General features: G+C 35.9%; 1 protein-coding gene across 1 annotated transcript; it reads left to right on the forward strand.

The window, feature by feature from the left end:
* Window positions 1-5,060: 5,060 nt before the first annotated feature.
* Window positions 5,061-7,848, forward strand: LOC114393759 (receptor-like protein kinase FERONIA). The gene has a single exon (XM_028355191.1). It carries the CDS (start codon window positions 5,174-5,176, stop codon window positions 7,652-7,654), a length of 2,481 nt encoding a protein of 826 aa, XP_028210992.1. The 5' UTR covers window positions 5,061-5,173; the 3' UTR covers window positions 7,655-7,848.
* Window positions 7,849-13,711: the final 5,863 nt, after the last annotated feature.

Below are 13,711 nucleotides of genomic sequence, written 5' to 3' on the forward strand. Positions count from 1 at the left end.
GCAAGTGTGCCAAAAACCATGACCACGCTGTCAACGTCTCACCTTCAACCACCACGAATGCTAGAGGAAGGACACCACCATTTCCATCTTGTGATGTGGCCATTAAGAGGGTCCCACAGTATTTTCCGTACAAATGTGTGCCGTCAACTTGTATGATTGGCTTACAGTACTTGAAAGCTTCTTTACATTGCCCAAAAGTCCAAAAAACTCTATGAAACTGACGGTGTTTGCGACTAACCGTATTCGCAACGATAAAATCGTCATGTAGTACTTGAAAATATGATCCAGAAGAATGATTTTGCATCTGTGTTAGCCACGATGAAAGTTTCGCATATGACTCATCCCAATCGCCATATTCAATTGCAATGACTTTTTGTTTCGCCAACCAAGCTTTTTTGTACGACACCTTGTACGCAAATTCACTGTTAATCCTCTCTTGAATCAAAGAAATTTTTATTGATGGATCTTCTCTGATCATGCCTGTCGATAACATAACAAAATTTAAATGACAATTAACAAAAAATGAACATAAAATACGTATCTACTACACAAGTGGCAATTAAATCTGAATCAAGTTTCTCGTGATCTTGTGTCATGGTCATATTCAGACATGTGTGTGGTCCACCCCATTGTGTGACTTTCCACGTATCTGTTTTTTTAGATAAAATTGCCCTCATATAGAAAGGGCAATGGCACTCTGCATTTTTATTCAAGCAACAAACCACATACTTGTTCGTTTTGCTTTCAACAACTTTGAAACTTTGATGCACCTTCATAACATATTGTTTGACTGCATTTTTGACCGCATCTTTACTATCAAATTTCATGCCAACATATAATTCTTGGCCAACATTAAAGGTCGACGGCATCTCCAAACCGCAAATGTCCTCCTCATCAGGATAACTTCAGTTGATATTGTTATAATGTAAGGCATCATTCCAAAATGGATTTTCAATTCGTTGTGCACCTAATAGTTCAAAATAAAAAAATCAAATAATACTTATTTAGCGTTAAATACAATTGTCATCAAATAATAAATGTATTGTCTAATTTTTTTATACAGCAAATTATACCTTCTGCTGGGTGAACAATTCTTACTGGTTGAGGAATGTTGGTGACTTCATCGTCTGTATCAGATATACCGTCAATACTGTCATCTTCGTCTAAAGACTCTTCAACGTATGAGTTAGACACAAGATAATCATCATCATCATCGTCTTCGTCAATATGTAAATTGCTCATATTTGTTGTCGGTTGTGTCTCATCATTAGATAAATAATTTCCACATGATGTAAGCGAATTGGCAGAATGAAACATTGAACCACCAGCCACATCCTTTTCTATGTACAATTCCAGAACTGACATTTGGTCTTGTTGTTTAAAACTTTCCAGCATCGTTTCAACGTCTTCGTCATCACAAATTTGCAAGGCAATATATTTTCCTGACACTAAAAATCTACAGCTGATAGCAGAAATAATTTCATTATTTTGTAAATTTACCTTATCTCCAATTTTTTTCTTCAAAGCATTGAAACTAATTCCACGTTTAATCTGAATCACGTTTTTACTGCCTTCAAATATTACACCATCATTATCTTCATATACCATTCCATTGAAATACAACACTGTTATAACCGAATTCATCGTGTACCTACAAAAACAATATTTTAACGCGTCAAATAAATTACAAAATGGGTATCACAAAAAGTCATTACTGAAACTTCAAAATAAAACTTTATTTTAAAAAAAATTAACTTCAAATCAATTTCACATTAAGACACTTTAAAAAAATTAACAATTTCAATGTAGTAATTTTAAACTAATCAAGATGTAATTAAAATTATTAACTTTAAATAAATTTCACATCAACCCACTTAAATAACACAAACGATTTTATAAAACTTTAAATCAAAACTAATAAAATGTAATCACAAAAGATCTCTTTATTGGAACTTCACATTCAATTTCTCTTTTAAAAAAATTTAATTAACTTCAAATTAATTTTATGGGACAAACTTAAAAAAAATGAACAATTTCAAGATAGTCATTTTTAACAGAAAATTTAATAATTCATTAACGAAGTTAGTAGTATAAATAATTAATCTTAATCATTAATAACTTTAAAATGGAAAAAGGTAATTACAAAATTACTACAAATATAATAAAATATTTGTAGTACGAGAAAAAACAAAGCATCAAATAACACTTTCAAGTTCAACATTTCTAAATTTTTAACACACCAACAAACCAACCTAATCTAATTAAAAAAATACTACAACTTCATATTAAAAAAAAATTCGTACTCAAAATACTTACTTCAAATAAATATCATCTATAAATTTTTTTTATTCAAAGTTCAAACGTTCATCAACACCAACCTAATTTAATTAAAAATAATAATACAAATTTCATATTCAAAATATTTTCTTCAAATAAACATCCTTACACAATTTTTCTGTTTATTTTTTACATTTAAACACACACTAACAAGCCTATTAAACATAAGCTAATATAATTTTTTTAAAAAAAAATGCTTCATACCACAGAAATTTCCAAAGCCACCAAAATGCCAAAGCTACGAAAACGAAAGCAAAATGTTCAAAAGGAAAGCGCTGAAGAAATGTAGAAGACTCTGGGTATTGACTGGGTATTTAAACACCTTCAAACGCCATCACCATTGGCGTTTTCATGTAAGTCGCAGGAACCAATGGCGCCTCCCTCTTCCAAAATCGCAACCACCACTGGCGCTTCCCTGCAACTATGCATGCCAGTCTGCAACGCTGCAACCTAGGGCTACGCGTTTGACTGAGCCATCACCAAGTCGCCACTACTGCTGGCGCTTCCAAAGCCACCTCAGCAAAAGGGAACTCGCTGCTGGGAATGGCGCTTCCATGGCCATGTGGCTCGTCCCTGTCGAAGGCGCCATAAACACTGGCGCCATGCATGGCCTGGTACGTACAAAATAGCACCCTGGGAGAAAAACTTCCAAAACAGTCCTAGTTTGGGAAATTCTTTGTAAAAGAACCCCAAACAGGGAAATTTGCCAATATATACTTGCAAACTTATTAGAGTATGGTTGCAGGTGTGGGTATTGATATTATAGTACCCGCCCCAACCCGTCCCACACATATCACACACATATAATTAATATATGTTACAAAATATATATATATATATATATATATATATATATATATATATATATATATATATATATATATATATAATTTACCGTGAAAAATAATTAAATTTTTTATGATTAATACTCTAATTTCTAATCGTCTCTGCTAGAGAATGGAAAACACTAAATCTTTAATTAGAATTTTTGTTAAGAGATTAGAACATTAACTTTTAACGATCGTTATGTTGAATGATTATTTTTATAACTTTATTTATTTATGACTTGCGTTTGAACGAACCAATGTTATGTTTATGTGTTTTTAATGTTATGTTTGAATTATTTAAAATCAATTTTTACTATGATTGTAGTAATTGTTTTAATTATTTTTTATTGATTTATTATTATTAACCTTATACATAAGTAATCTGCGGGTTGCGGGTGTGGGTATATAGGTACCCATTGAGTACGGAGATGAGGATTAAAATTACTAACCGCACGAATATGGTGTCGGGTACAAGTATTATTTTTAAATGCAGGTATGGGGACATGTACTATAAGATCCTACCCATTGTTGTCCCTAGTCGTATCGGTACCCTAGGGTGACGTTGGGCCACACACATGCATCCATGGTCTTGCCACATGGGAGCTCATCAGGGGAGAGGAAAATGCGGAGTTGGGAATTGGCTAATGCTTGGATGCAAGTGGCAACGACGATGTGGTTGTGATTGTCGATGGAATAGTCTTGGATGGACTTCACGATGGACTACACGACAGTGAGGTTTGGGGGCATGACGGAGACGATGTGGTCACCGTGGATCTAAAAAGGGTTCCAAGATAAGGTTTTTCTGGCGGTGGCTTACGAGGGATTTTGGATATTTTATTCAAAATTTAACACCGTTAGTAACTATGATGGTTGAGGGGAGGCCAAAGTAATGCATTTTAAGGTAGGAAGTGCAAGTGTAATAGGTTTTTAACTCATACGAGATTAGCGTAATTTGGTCCAACAACAACAACAAATGTTGTAATAAATAATTGGATAAATAACTACTTTTGTCCCTAAATATGTAATTTATTGACAAAAACGTCTTTGAAAGTTGAAAATACAATATTTAATCCCAAAAATGTAAAAAATGCGACAGATATATTTGGCCATTAGCATTTGTCTGTCATCGTTAATAAATATATACGAGTATTTAAATCCAAATACGCAACAAAAATGTATTTTTATTATACACAATATGTTTTTTAATTTTTATTTCTTTAATTTAATATAAAAATAAAAGTAAATATTTAATATAAAATGTCACAAGATTTAAAAGAAAACAAAATTAAATCTGAATGTTCAACAATAAATTATTCACACTTTTTTCAATTTACTGGAGTATAATATTAAGGAAAACGAAACAAATTAATAAGCATGAATAATAGATATTAGGTGCACAAATAATAACAATTATCAATCACAACATTTAAAGGAAGGTGGTGAACGTAGCAAGAGGGGAGAGAAAAAGAAAAAGAAGATCCGGTGAAGATGAGAGAGAACTACTGTCCTTATCAAGAAAAGATGTATGGTTTGAAAGTAATAGCTAGTTTTCAGAAGTCTCTTTTAATTAGAAATCATTTGATCCATTCATTTTTCAGGATGGTTTTTCAATGGTTAAAATTGAATGAACCACTGACTTTTATAGATTCCAATATTGATTTAGTTCATTCCTTACCCATTTTAATTTAAAATTGTTAAATTATTTTTATCATTTAATACAAATTTAAAAGAACTTTTTCCCACGAGGTTGTAGAAATTTGAAACACCTAGAGATCTTTTATCCAAGTACCCGACAAAGAACTCACAAATAATTAACATGTAAGTTAAGAAAAATAAACCATCAACTACGTATATTTGCCCCCCCTTGACTCATGCAATCGTCTTTCACCAACAAACACTCTGCATGATAAGTCATCCCAGGCTTCCAAGCAACCACGAGCTAGCAATGATATTAAGTCTTCCCAGCGCTTCACTGACTTAGAGTTGTACTCTCTCACCGCAAATTAACCATGAGCTTCCTCAGTATCACCTTCATAACACTCTTCCTCCTTTCCCACCACTACATACACCACCCCCAAGCGAATACCCCAGTGGACCGTTTTACCATCAATTGTGGCGCCTCCGTGATATCCTCCGACGGTGAAAGAACTTGGATGGGGGACACAGACTCAATGCTTTTATCCAGTCAAGATAGCACCGTTTCTGCTAAACCAACATCACAATCTCCATCTACCAATCATGTTCCCTTTACCACTGCACGCTTGTCACGTTCCCAATTCAACTACTCCTTCCCCGTTACCCCAGGCCCCAAATTCCTTCGTCTCTTCTTCTACCCAGCTTCTTATCCTTCCTTTCCCCACACCGATTCCTCCTTCAAAGTTCAATGCAACCAATTTCTTCTCCTCGACAGTTTTAATGCCTCTTTAAACGTCGATGCTGTAAAAAAGGAAACCATCTTCAGAGAATACATCGTCTATGTGGGCGACAATCAGATGCTTATCCTCAGCTTCACTCCGTTCCAACCAAACTCCTATGCTTTCATCAATGGAATCGAGGTCTTTTCCATGCCAAGCTACCTGTATTACACGTCAGCTACCGACACAGGATTCACGTTTGTGGGAAGTGGCACACTATTCAGCATCCAAAGCAGTGCTGTATTGGAGACATATTATAGAATCAAAGTGGGAGGCCAAGGAATCTCGCCTGGAAACGATACTGGTTTGTTCAGGAACTGGATTGGTCACGATGAAGATTATTTAATTACACATAATCTAAAGAATAATCTACCAGGCGACACGGATGCTAAGATGAACATAATTGTGAATCCTGATTACGTGGCACCCAAAGAACTTTATAGTATAGCACGTGACATGGGATCAAATGCCACTCTGAACAAAATCAGCAACCTGATTTGGGAGTTCCCTGTTGATTCTGGCTGCACCTACATGATAAGGCTCCACTTTTGCGAGCTTGATCCGCATGTTTATGACATCGGTGATAGGGTGTTCTTCATTTACATAGCAAGCCAGTTGGCCGAGAGTGGCGCTGATGTTATGAGCTGGAGCCAGAAACAGAAAGGTCTGGCTGTGTACAAAGACTATGCCATTTTGATTCCCAAGAATGATACTGAGAAAAAGGTTAATCTGTCGCTCCAGATGCATCCTTATCAAAGTAGTTGGGATACCGAATACTCCGGCCCTTTCTTGAATGGTCTCGAGATATTCAAAATCAGCGACTTTCACTTGCCCGTCCAAGAAGGACATGACAGCATGCTTCCTGTCACCTTGTGGGTGGTATCTGGTGTTTTCTTTGTTTTGTTTCTCTTCATATCGGCAACCTACGAGCGCCGTCAACTCTTGCTTTCCACGAACAAGTCAATCAACACGGAGGATTCTTCTTTGCCATCAGATGACTCCCATCTCTGTCGTCGCTTCTCCATCGTTGAGATTAAAGTTGCAACCAAAAACTTTGATGACGTCTTAATTGTCGGCGTCGGGGGATTTGGCCATGTCTACAAGGGCTACATTGACGGTAGTTCCAACCCTGTGGCCATCAAGCGCCTCAAACCGGGTTCGCAACAGGGGGCTCGTGAGTTTCTGAATGAAATTGAGATGCTTTCAGAGCTCCGCCATCGCCATCTCGTCTCTCTCATCGGCTACTGCAGTGATGACAATGAGATGATACTAGTCTACGATTTCATGACACGTGGCAATCTCCGTGATCATCTCTATGACACCGATAATCCCCCTCTCTCATGGAAGCAAAGATTGCAGATTTGCATTGGTGCTGCGCGCGGGCTGCGTTATCTTCACAGTGGCGCGAAGCACATGATCATCCACCGTGATGTGAAAACAACCAACATCTTGTTGGATGAGAAGTGGGTGGCCAAGGTTTCAGACTTCGGCCTATCCAGAATTGGGCCCACGGACATGTCCAAATCCCATGTCAGCACTGCTGTGAAAGGAAGTTTTGGATATTTAGACCCAGAGTATTATAATCGGCAACGTTTGACGGAGAAGTCTGACGTATACTCTTTTGGGGTTGTGCTGTTTGAGATACTGTGTGCTCGTCCACCTCTAATCCACACTGCAGAGCCTGAAGAATTATCGCTAGCTAATTGGGCTAGGTACTGTTACCAAAGTGGGACCCTGGTGCAAATTGTGGACCCCATGTTGAAGGGAAGCATCGTGCCTGAGTGCTTTACCAAGTTTTGCGAGATCGGGGTGAGTTGTTTGTTACAAGATGGGATGCATAGACCGTCGATGAATGATGTCGTTTCAATGCTGGAGTCTGCACTGCAGCTGCAAGAGGGAGTGGAGCAATTAAAAAATGTTGGTATTGTTACTGTCCAAGTTCATGAAGAAAGAAAGGGAAATGGTGACAATGTCTTTAATAGCAATGAGCATGACTACCATTTCAAGGATAGTGATACATTGCTCCGGTTTCTCCGAGATAATCGACCCAAAGACATGGTGACCAAATGGAATTAACCAAACACTCTAGAAATGGCAGCAAAACAATTAGATTAGAAGACCTACTATATTACTACTAGCTAGATATGCTCACAATTTATGTATCTTTTTATTTCATAGTCAATGAGTATAATATGCGATTGTGGCCAAGTGTACCTTACACAACAATAATAATAAACCGTAAGTCTAGATATTGTACTCAAAGGACTAGAGTTGGTTCCAAAACAATTAAACTTTGTAAGCAGTCTAAGTAACTCGGTTTGAACAGATGGTTTAGAAAAATATTGTTTAATCACTTAGAGAGAAAAATAGATTTTAGAGAACAAACAAGCAAATATTCGAGAAATTAACAATGGGAAGACCTAAGGTTGTGATTTCATTAATTACTATTCGTCTCTCTTAATTTCATCAAAACATATTAAGTATGATTTATTAATAATCTTTTACTTTATTTAATTTGAAGTTGCCAATGCATGTAGGATTCGAATCAGGGGAAAGGCTAAGCACATAGAGAGTGATTAAAATAATGAATTTGATTAGAGGCTCATTCACACGGTTGATCATACGTTGCTCTATAAACCTAATTGTTCCATTGTTCTGTCAATTAAATAACAATTAACTGACTAAGACGAGGAGTGATCAATCACGTATAAATTAAAGCAATGGAACAGTTTAATTGACTGAATAAACACAAAGGATTCAATTAAAATAAGAACTGGGGAATTACATGCAAGGTCTACATCACAAGCACCCTAGCTAAGGAATTCTAACCAGCCATAGGCACAAAAGAGCAAAAAATTACAATTGAATACATGAAGAGTAAGACAAAGGATAAAACGTCCGAAGCCTAAGTGCCTCTCGCAGTCACTTATTTCGCAAAAGAGTAAAGGATACCGAAAGTTTGGCTTTTTGTTTTCTATTTATAACAAAATTGAATGGTTAGGTCGTGGGATCCAGTAATTCAAAATATGTTGGTGCCTCCTCTAATAAGCATACATGGTCTTGCTTGGAAATGACAATGAGCAGGTTTCTGGTGAAAAAGGCCCGTGTTGCTTCCCGAGGAGCTTTTTCCCTTCATTCTGCTTAGCACCATTTAGATGAAGCAGACGAACGTGCCAAAGGAAGAGAAGGAGAAAAGTACATCCCGCGAAAATCAGGGACAACTACTGTCCTTACCTATTACGGTATATATGTTTGGATTTTTCTGCGACTGTTCTAAAAATATGTTGGAAATATTTGGCCGGGTCATGTGTTGATTATTTTTGAAAGTGTGATAGCAAAATTTTGCCTAAAATTCAATTATGAAAAAACTGTCCTTGATATTTTGATCGCTTAGGAATACATTTGCAAACTCATGAGGATTTTCCGGGCTTAAAAACCATCACAATTAGAGAAAAAAACTGTCATTAAAATAAAAAAGTTTAAATATATTTTTTATCGCTTATAAATACAATTTTTTTGCATTTTCTCCCTAATATTTTTTTTCTTTGAGTTGAGTTCCTAATAAAATAATCATTTTATTTTTGGTCCTTGATATTTTATTTTAATCCATGATAAAGAAGAAATTTTTTTATTTGCTTAGTGACAAATTAGTGAATTTTGTTTCAGTTTTGACAATTCACAAATGAAAAAAATTTAACAGAAAATAAACACAAAATTCGCTAATTTATCATGGAGTACAACAAAGTATCAAAGAAAAAAGATAAATTAAATTATTGTTTTATTAGGGACTAAATACCAAGAAAAAAATTTATTAGGAAACAAATACAAAAATCGAATATTTATTAGAGATCAAAAACACATTTATGCTAGATAAAAAATGAAAAATACAATTTGTGATGATTTTGTGAAATTTGTAGCATTTTTTTTTTGCAAATTGTGATGGATTTTAATCCCAAAAAATTCAACCACAAAAAATTGCAAAAGAAGAAGGCCACAAATTGCAAAGTGTAAGTTGGAATTTAACCAAGTCTAACTCCAGGTTAAAATTTGACACATTTTAATTTTGTGAGTAGAAAACACATTAAAATACTAAAAATTTTACGGGAACAAAATTTAAACATTTTTAATTTTATGAGGACAAAAAATATATTTTTTTTCTTATTTTTTAGGATGGCATTTCAATGGATACAATTGAATGAACCACTAACGGACAAAAGTATTAATTCATTGTCTTTGAAAAAATATATCGACTTTAATATTGGTTAGTGCATGTCTTACACCTTTTTTTTGGTACACACAAAAAATACAAATGTATTTTCATGTATATAGACTCCAATATTAGTTAGTCCATATGTCTTACCCTTTTTGATTTAATGTATTTAAATAAATTTTTCATATGATTACTAAAAATACAAATGCTTAAATAATACTTTTCTTGCATAAATCTATCAACTACTAAAGAGCTCTAGCACAATTAATTGAACAGCATGTATGAATTTTTGTAAATTTCTTGAAACTTATATTTGATTATAGCAGATAAAAAAAATCTATCAACTATATTTTTGCGCTACATAACTCAATAGCTAATATAACAACTCTTTCTCTCACTATATTGGTAAATTTATGAAAAATTCAATAAAGTTGTAGACAAGGAGTCTTTGTTTCCACGACCAGGGAACAAAATTGGTATTGTAGGCTCCATGCAAACAATAAGAGAGGGTTCTAATATAGGGACGTAGGTCCTGTTTGAAGGAGTTTGTGTACAACTGATTGCTGTTGTGGCTTTGAATGCAGAATTTGCAACAAATGATGCAACCACTGAGCATGATTCCAAGGTTTTGGTGATCCATTTATCACCTTCTTTGCCAGTTTTTTCATGTGCAATAAGGAAGAGGTGCTTTGCTGTTTGCCTGTTCTTAAAAATTTGGTGGCATGGAGTTCCTAACAAGCTGAATCATCATCATCTTCTTCATTGTTTGGCTTAAGGGACATAAAAGGGAAATTGTAAAGAAATAATCATCTCTCTCCACTCAATTTCCAGCGTATTTCTAAACTACCAAACACAGTGTAAAGGAACATGAGAAGTTACCACAACATGCAACCATTATCTAAATCCAAAATCTTTTCCAACCCTATCACTTAAGTTGAGTCCATAGAATGTACTCTGTCTATTTCCCATTTCCATCCAGATTGACATAAAATATTGAAAATCCAAAAGTCGCAATCTTTTTTTTTTTTTTACTTGGCTTATTAGTTTTTATGTTGAAAAACAGTGGGTAACAGAGAGAGATGCTTGAATAAAATCAAACTTTAAAAATAAAAGGAAAAAGTAAATTTTATCCAAATTAACTTATTATTTGCCCATGAACAAACATAAACATTTTTATTATTTAAATATCACATAATCATTTCTATTTGTGAAGATTCGCCTATAGAAATTATTATGTGCTTATCAGAATACATTTTCTACAAGATCATTGCTAATTTGTGAAGATTTTCTAAAATTCTTGGGAGGATAGATAAGAAGAATGTTTTCCCTACACCAACTGTACGTATTCCAACTGCTTTTCCATTGCAGCACTGGAGACACATCAAGGCTTATGACTCATATACTTGGCAGCACGCTAGGTTCAGTGCATTGTTATCTTGGTTGTCTACTTGAAGAAATGCATTATCTTTAATTAAACTCCTCTTATTCAACAAGTTGAAAATGGTTGCCAATGTCTGTGGCCAAAGGAACAACAATTTGCAAGTGTAGGGTGTTGCAAAAGAAAGTAATATTATATTAATATTGGTATTTAATCTTTTATTATGTACTTGCATGTGTAGGATGTTGCAAAAAACACAGCAAAGAGACAGTTGTAAACCATACAGTTCTCTTTCCTCTCTTTCTTGAATATACGTAAATTTTTGAAATGCAAGAGGAGATGAACTAATATCACACAAAGACATAAACAAGAAAGAAAACACAAAATTAGACAATTTACAGAGTCTTTTTTTGGCATCAATATGAAAGACTAAACTGGACAATCAATTGTAGTCATCAGGACCAAATCAAAGGTAATAAAGCTACAAATAAGAGATCCTAAAAAAAATAAAACAACAACGATACAACAAAAATCTCAAGTACTTTTTGTTGAGTGTGAGAATATCAGGTGAATTTTGCAAAAAGAAATCCTAACATACTACTTGTTCCTGTTGAATTCCGACGAGGTTCGACCGAGTTGTTTGGTCCCCTCCTTCTCAGTGAAATCTCCGATCTTCGATGTTGAACTAGGGGGAGGTACCTACAAAAGGGACTCCAACAAACAAGTCAATAGTTCTCTTAGGTGTATATGTGTCTATATCTGGGATGAGAAAAACATACATAGGGGTCTCCCCTCTGGGTCTATATTATGAGTTCAGTGTTGTGGGAGTCATGCCATGATCGAGCCACGTTCGTGAACTGTTCCTCTATGTGTTATGGGCAAGTTCATGGGCAGCAGTTGAGGATCGCCACTATCCAATGTCGTGGGGGCCCCTTGAGCTGAGTGCGTGTCGAGCTTTATGGGTCGTACTGTACATAAGCCTCAAAGCTATGAATTCATGTGTGGATGATAAAGCTGAGTACACGTAGGTCAGCCGAGTCGAGAACATCGTCGCTGGTGTTTTGTGTTGAGTATGGTCATGCTTGGATGTTCATATGCCAAGGTTGACACAATGAGCATAACCGAGTTATAGAAAAAACCATGAGGGGGTATTCAAAAAATATAAAAGTTTGATGACACATGTCTGGATCAGTGTGGTCGATCATGATGACCCTTGGGTGTCTTGTCATTTTGAGAAATGCAATGGAGCACGTGTAACGACACGACCCCCAAGGGGTTTTGTCATTTCAAGATACGCAGTAGGCATGTGTAAAGACTCCCCCTTTCATGGAGTGTTAGAACTGGAAGTGAAATTTGAAGAAACTCAGAAATAGATGAAGGAGCGAGAGTCGAAATAGTTCTCCCACGAGTGTAATATTGAAACTGAAAAAGAAATTGAAGAGAATAGCAGATACAAGATGCCAACTGAATTGCCCTGCAATTCAATTCCAACCAAACCACCTTCTAACTACCCCCTCTGAAGACTAAGCTTCCCTTATTTATACTACACATTCTAACTAATCCTTTAGGATTTACAGCTGGCACAACTCAGCGCTTAACAGAACTAACAATCTAGAAACTACGCTTGGTTCCTTCTCTCATACACCTTCCTAATAGGAAGCCTTGTTCGAGTAGCAATCCTATCAATACCCCCCCTAAAAGAACTACCTTGTCCTCAAGGGGAAAGGAAGGAAAAACCTCCAACATCTTGGAAGCTCGCTCCCAAGAGTTATTACAAGATGGCAAATGAGCCCATTTCACCAAAACCTCCATATTGCCTCCAGCATCAGTCCTCAACTGCAGTATATCTTCTGGCTGTACAACTAATTCAAGCTCCTCAGTCAACATTGGTGGCAAAGTTTGAGGTGAATGCTGAGGTTTCAAAGCCTTCTTAAGCAATGAAACATGGAACACCAGATGAATTTTAGCTTCAAGGGGCAGATCTAACTTGTAAGCCACCTCCCCCACTCAACTTAGAATCTGAAAAGAACCATAATACCTAGGAGCCAATTTAGCATATGGCCTAGGAGCCAAGGATTTTAATTTGTAAGGCTGGAGTTTTAAGAAAACCCACTCCCCAACTGCAAAATTCACCAACCGCCGGTGCTTATTTGCTTGTGTTCTCATCTGGTCTTGAGATTTCAACAATTTTTGTCGCAATTCCGCAAGCAAATCATCTCGTTGTTGGGCCAACTGATTTACATCATCCAACTTTGATGGAATGGTGCAGCTCTTAATCAACAATGGAGGATCTCGTCCATATAAAGGTTTAAAAGGTGTCATTCCAGCAGAGATATTGTAGTTACTGTTAAACCAGAACTCAGCCCAATGCAACCAATTCAACCAAGTCTTGGGCTTAGGGCCAGCAAAGCACCTAAGATAGGTCTTTAAGCACCGATTAGCAACTTCGGTTTGACCATCCGTTTGGGGATGATAAGAAGTGCTATGCTTAGGACTAGTTCTAGCCAATTTAAACATCTCCCTCCAAAAACTGCTGAGAAAAATT

The sequence above is a fragment of the Glycine soja genome, chromosome 2 (genome assembly GCF_004193775.1).
Source record: "Glycine soja cultivar W05 chromosome 2, ASM419377v2, whole genome shotgun sequence".
NCBI classification, from domain to species: Eukaryota; Viridiplantae; Streptophyta; class Magnoliopsida; order Fabales; family Fabaceae; genus Glycine; species Glycine soja.

Bases quoted from the DNA above. Each gene is read 5' to 3' on its own strand.
- LOC114393759 (XM_028355191.1), top strand. From the start codon at position 5,174: ATGAGCTTCCTCAGTATCACCTTCATAACACTCTTCCTCCTTTCCCAC.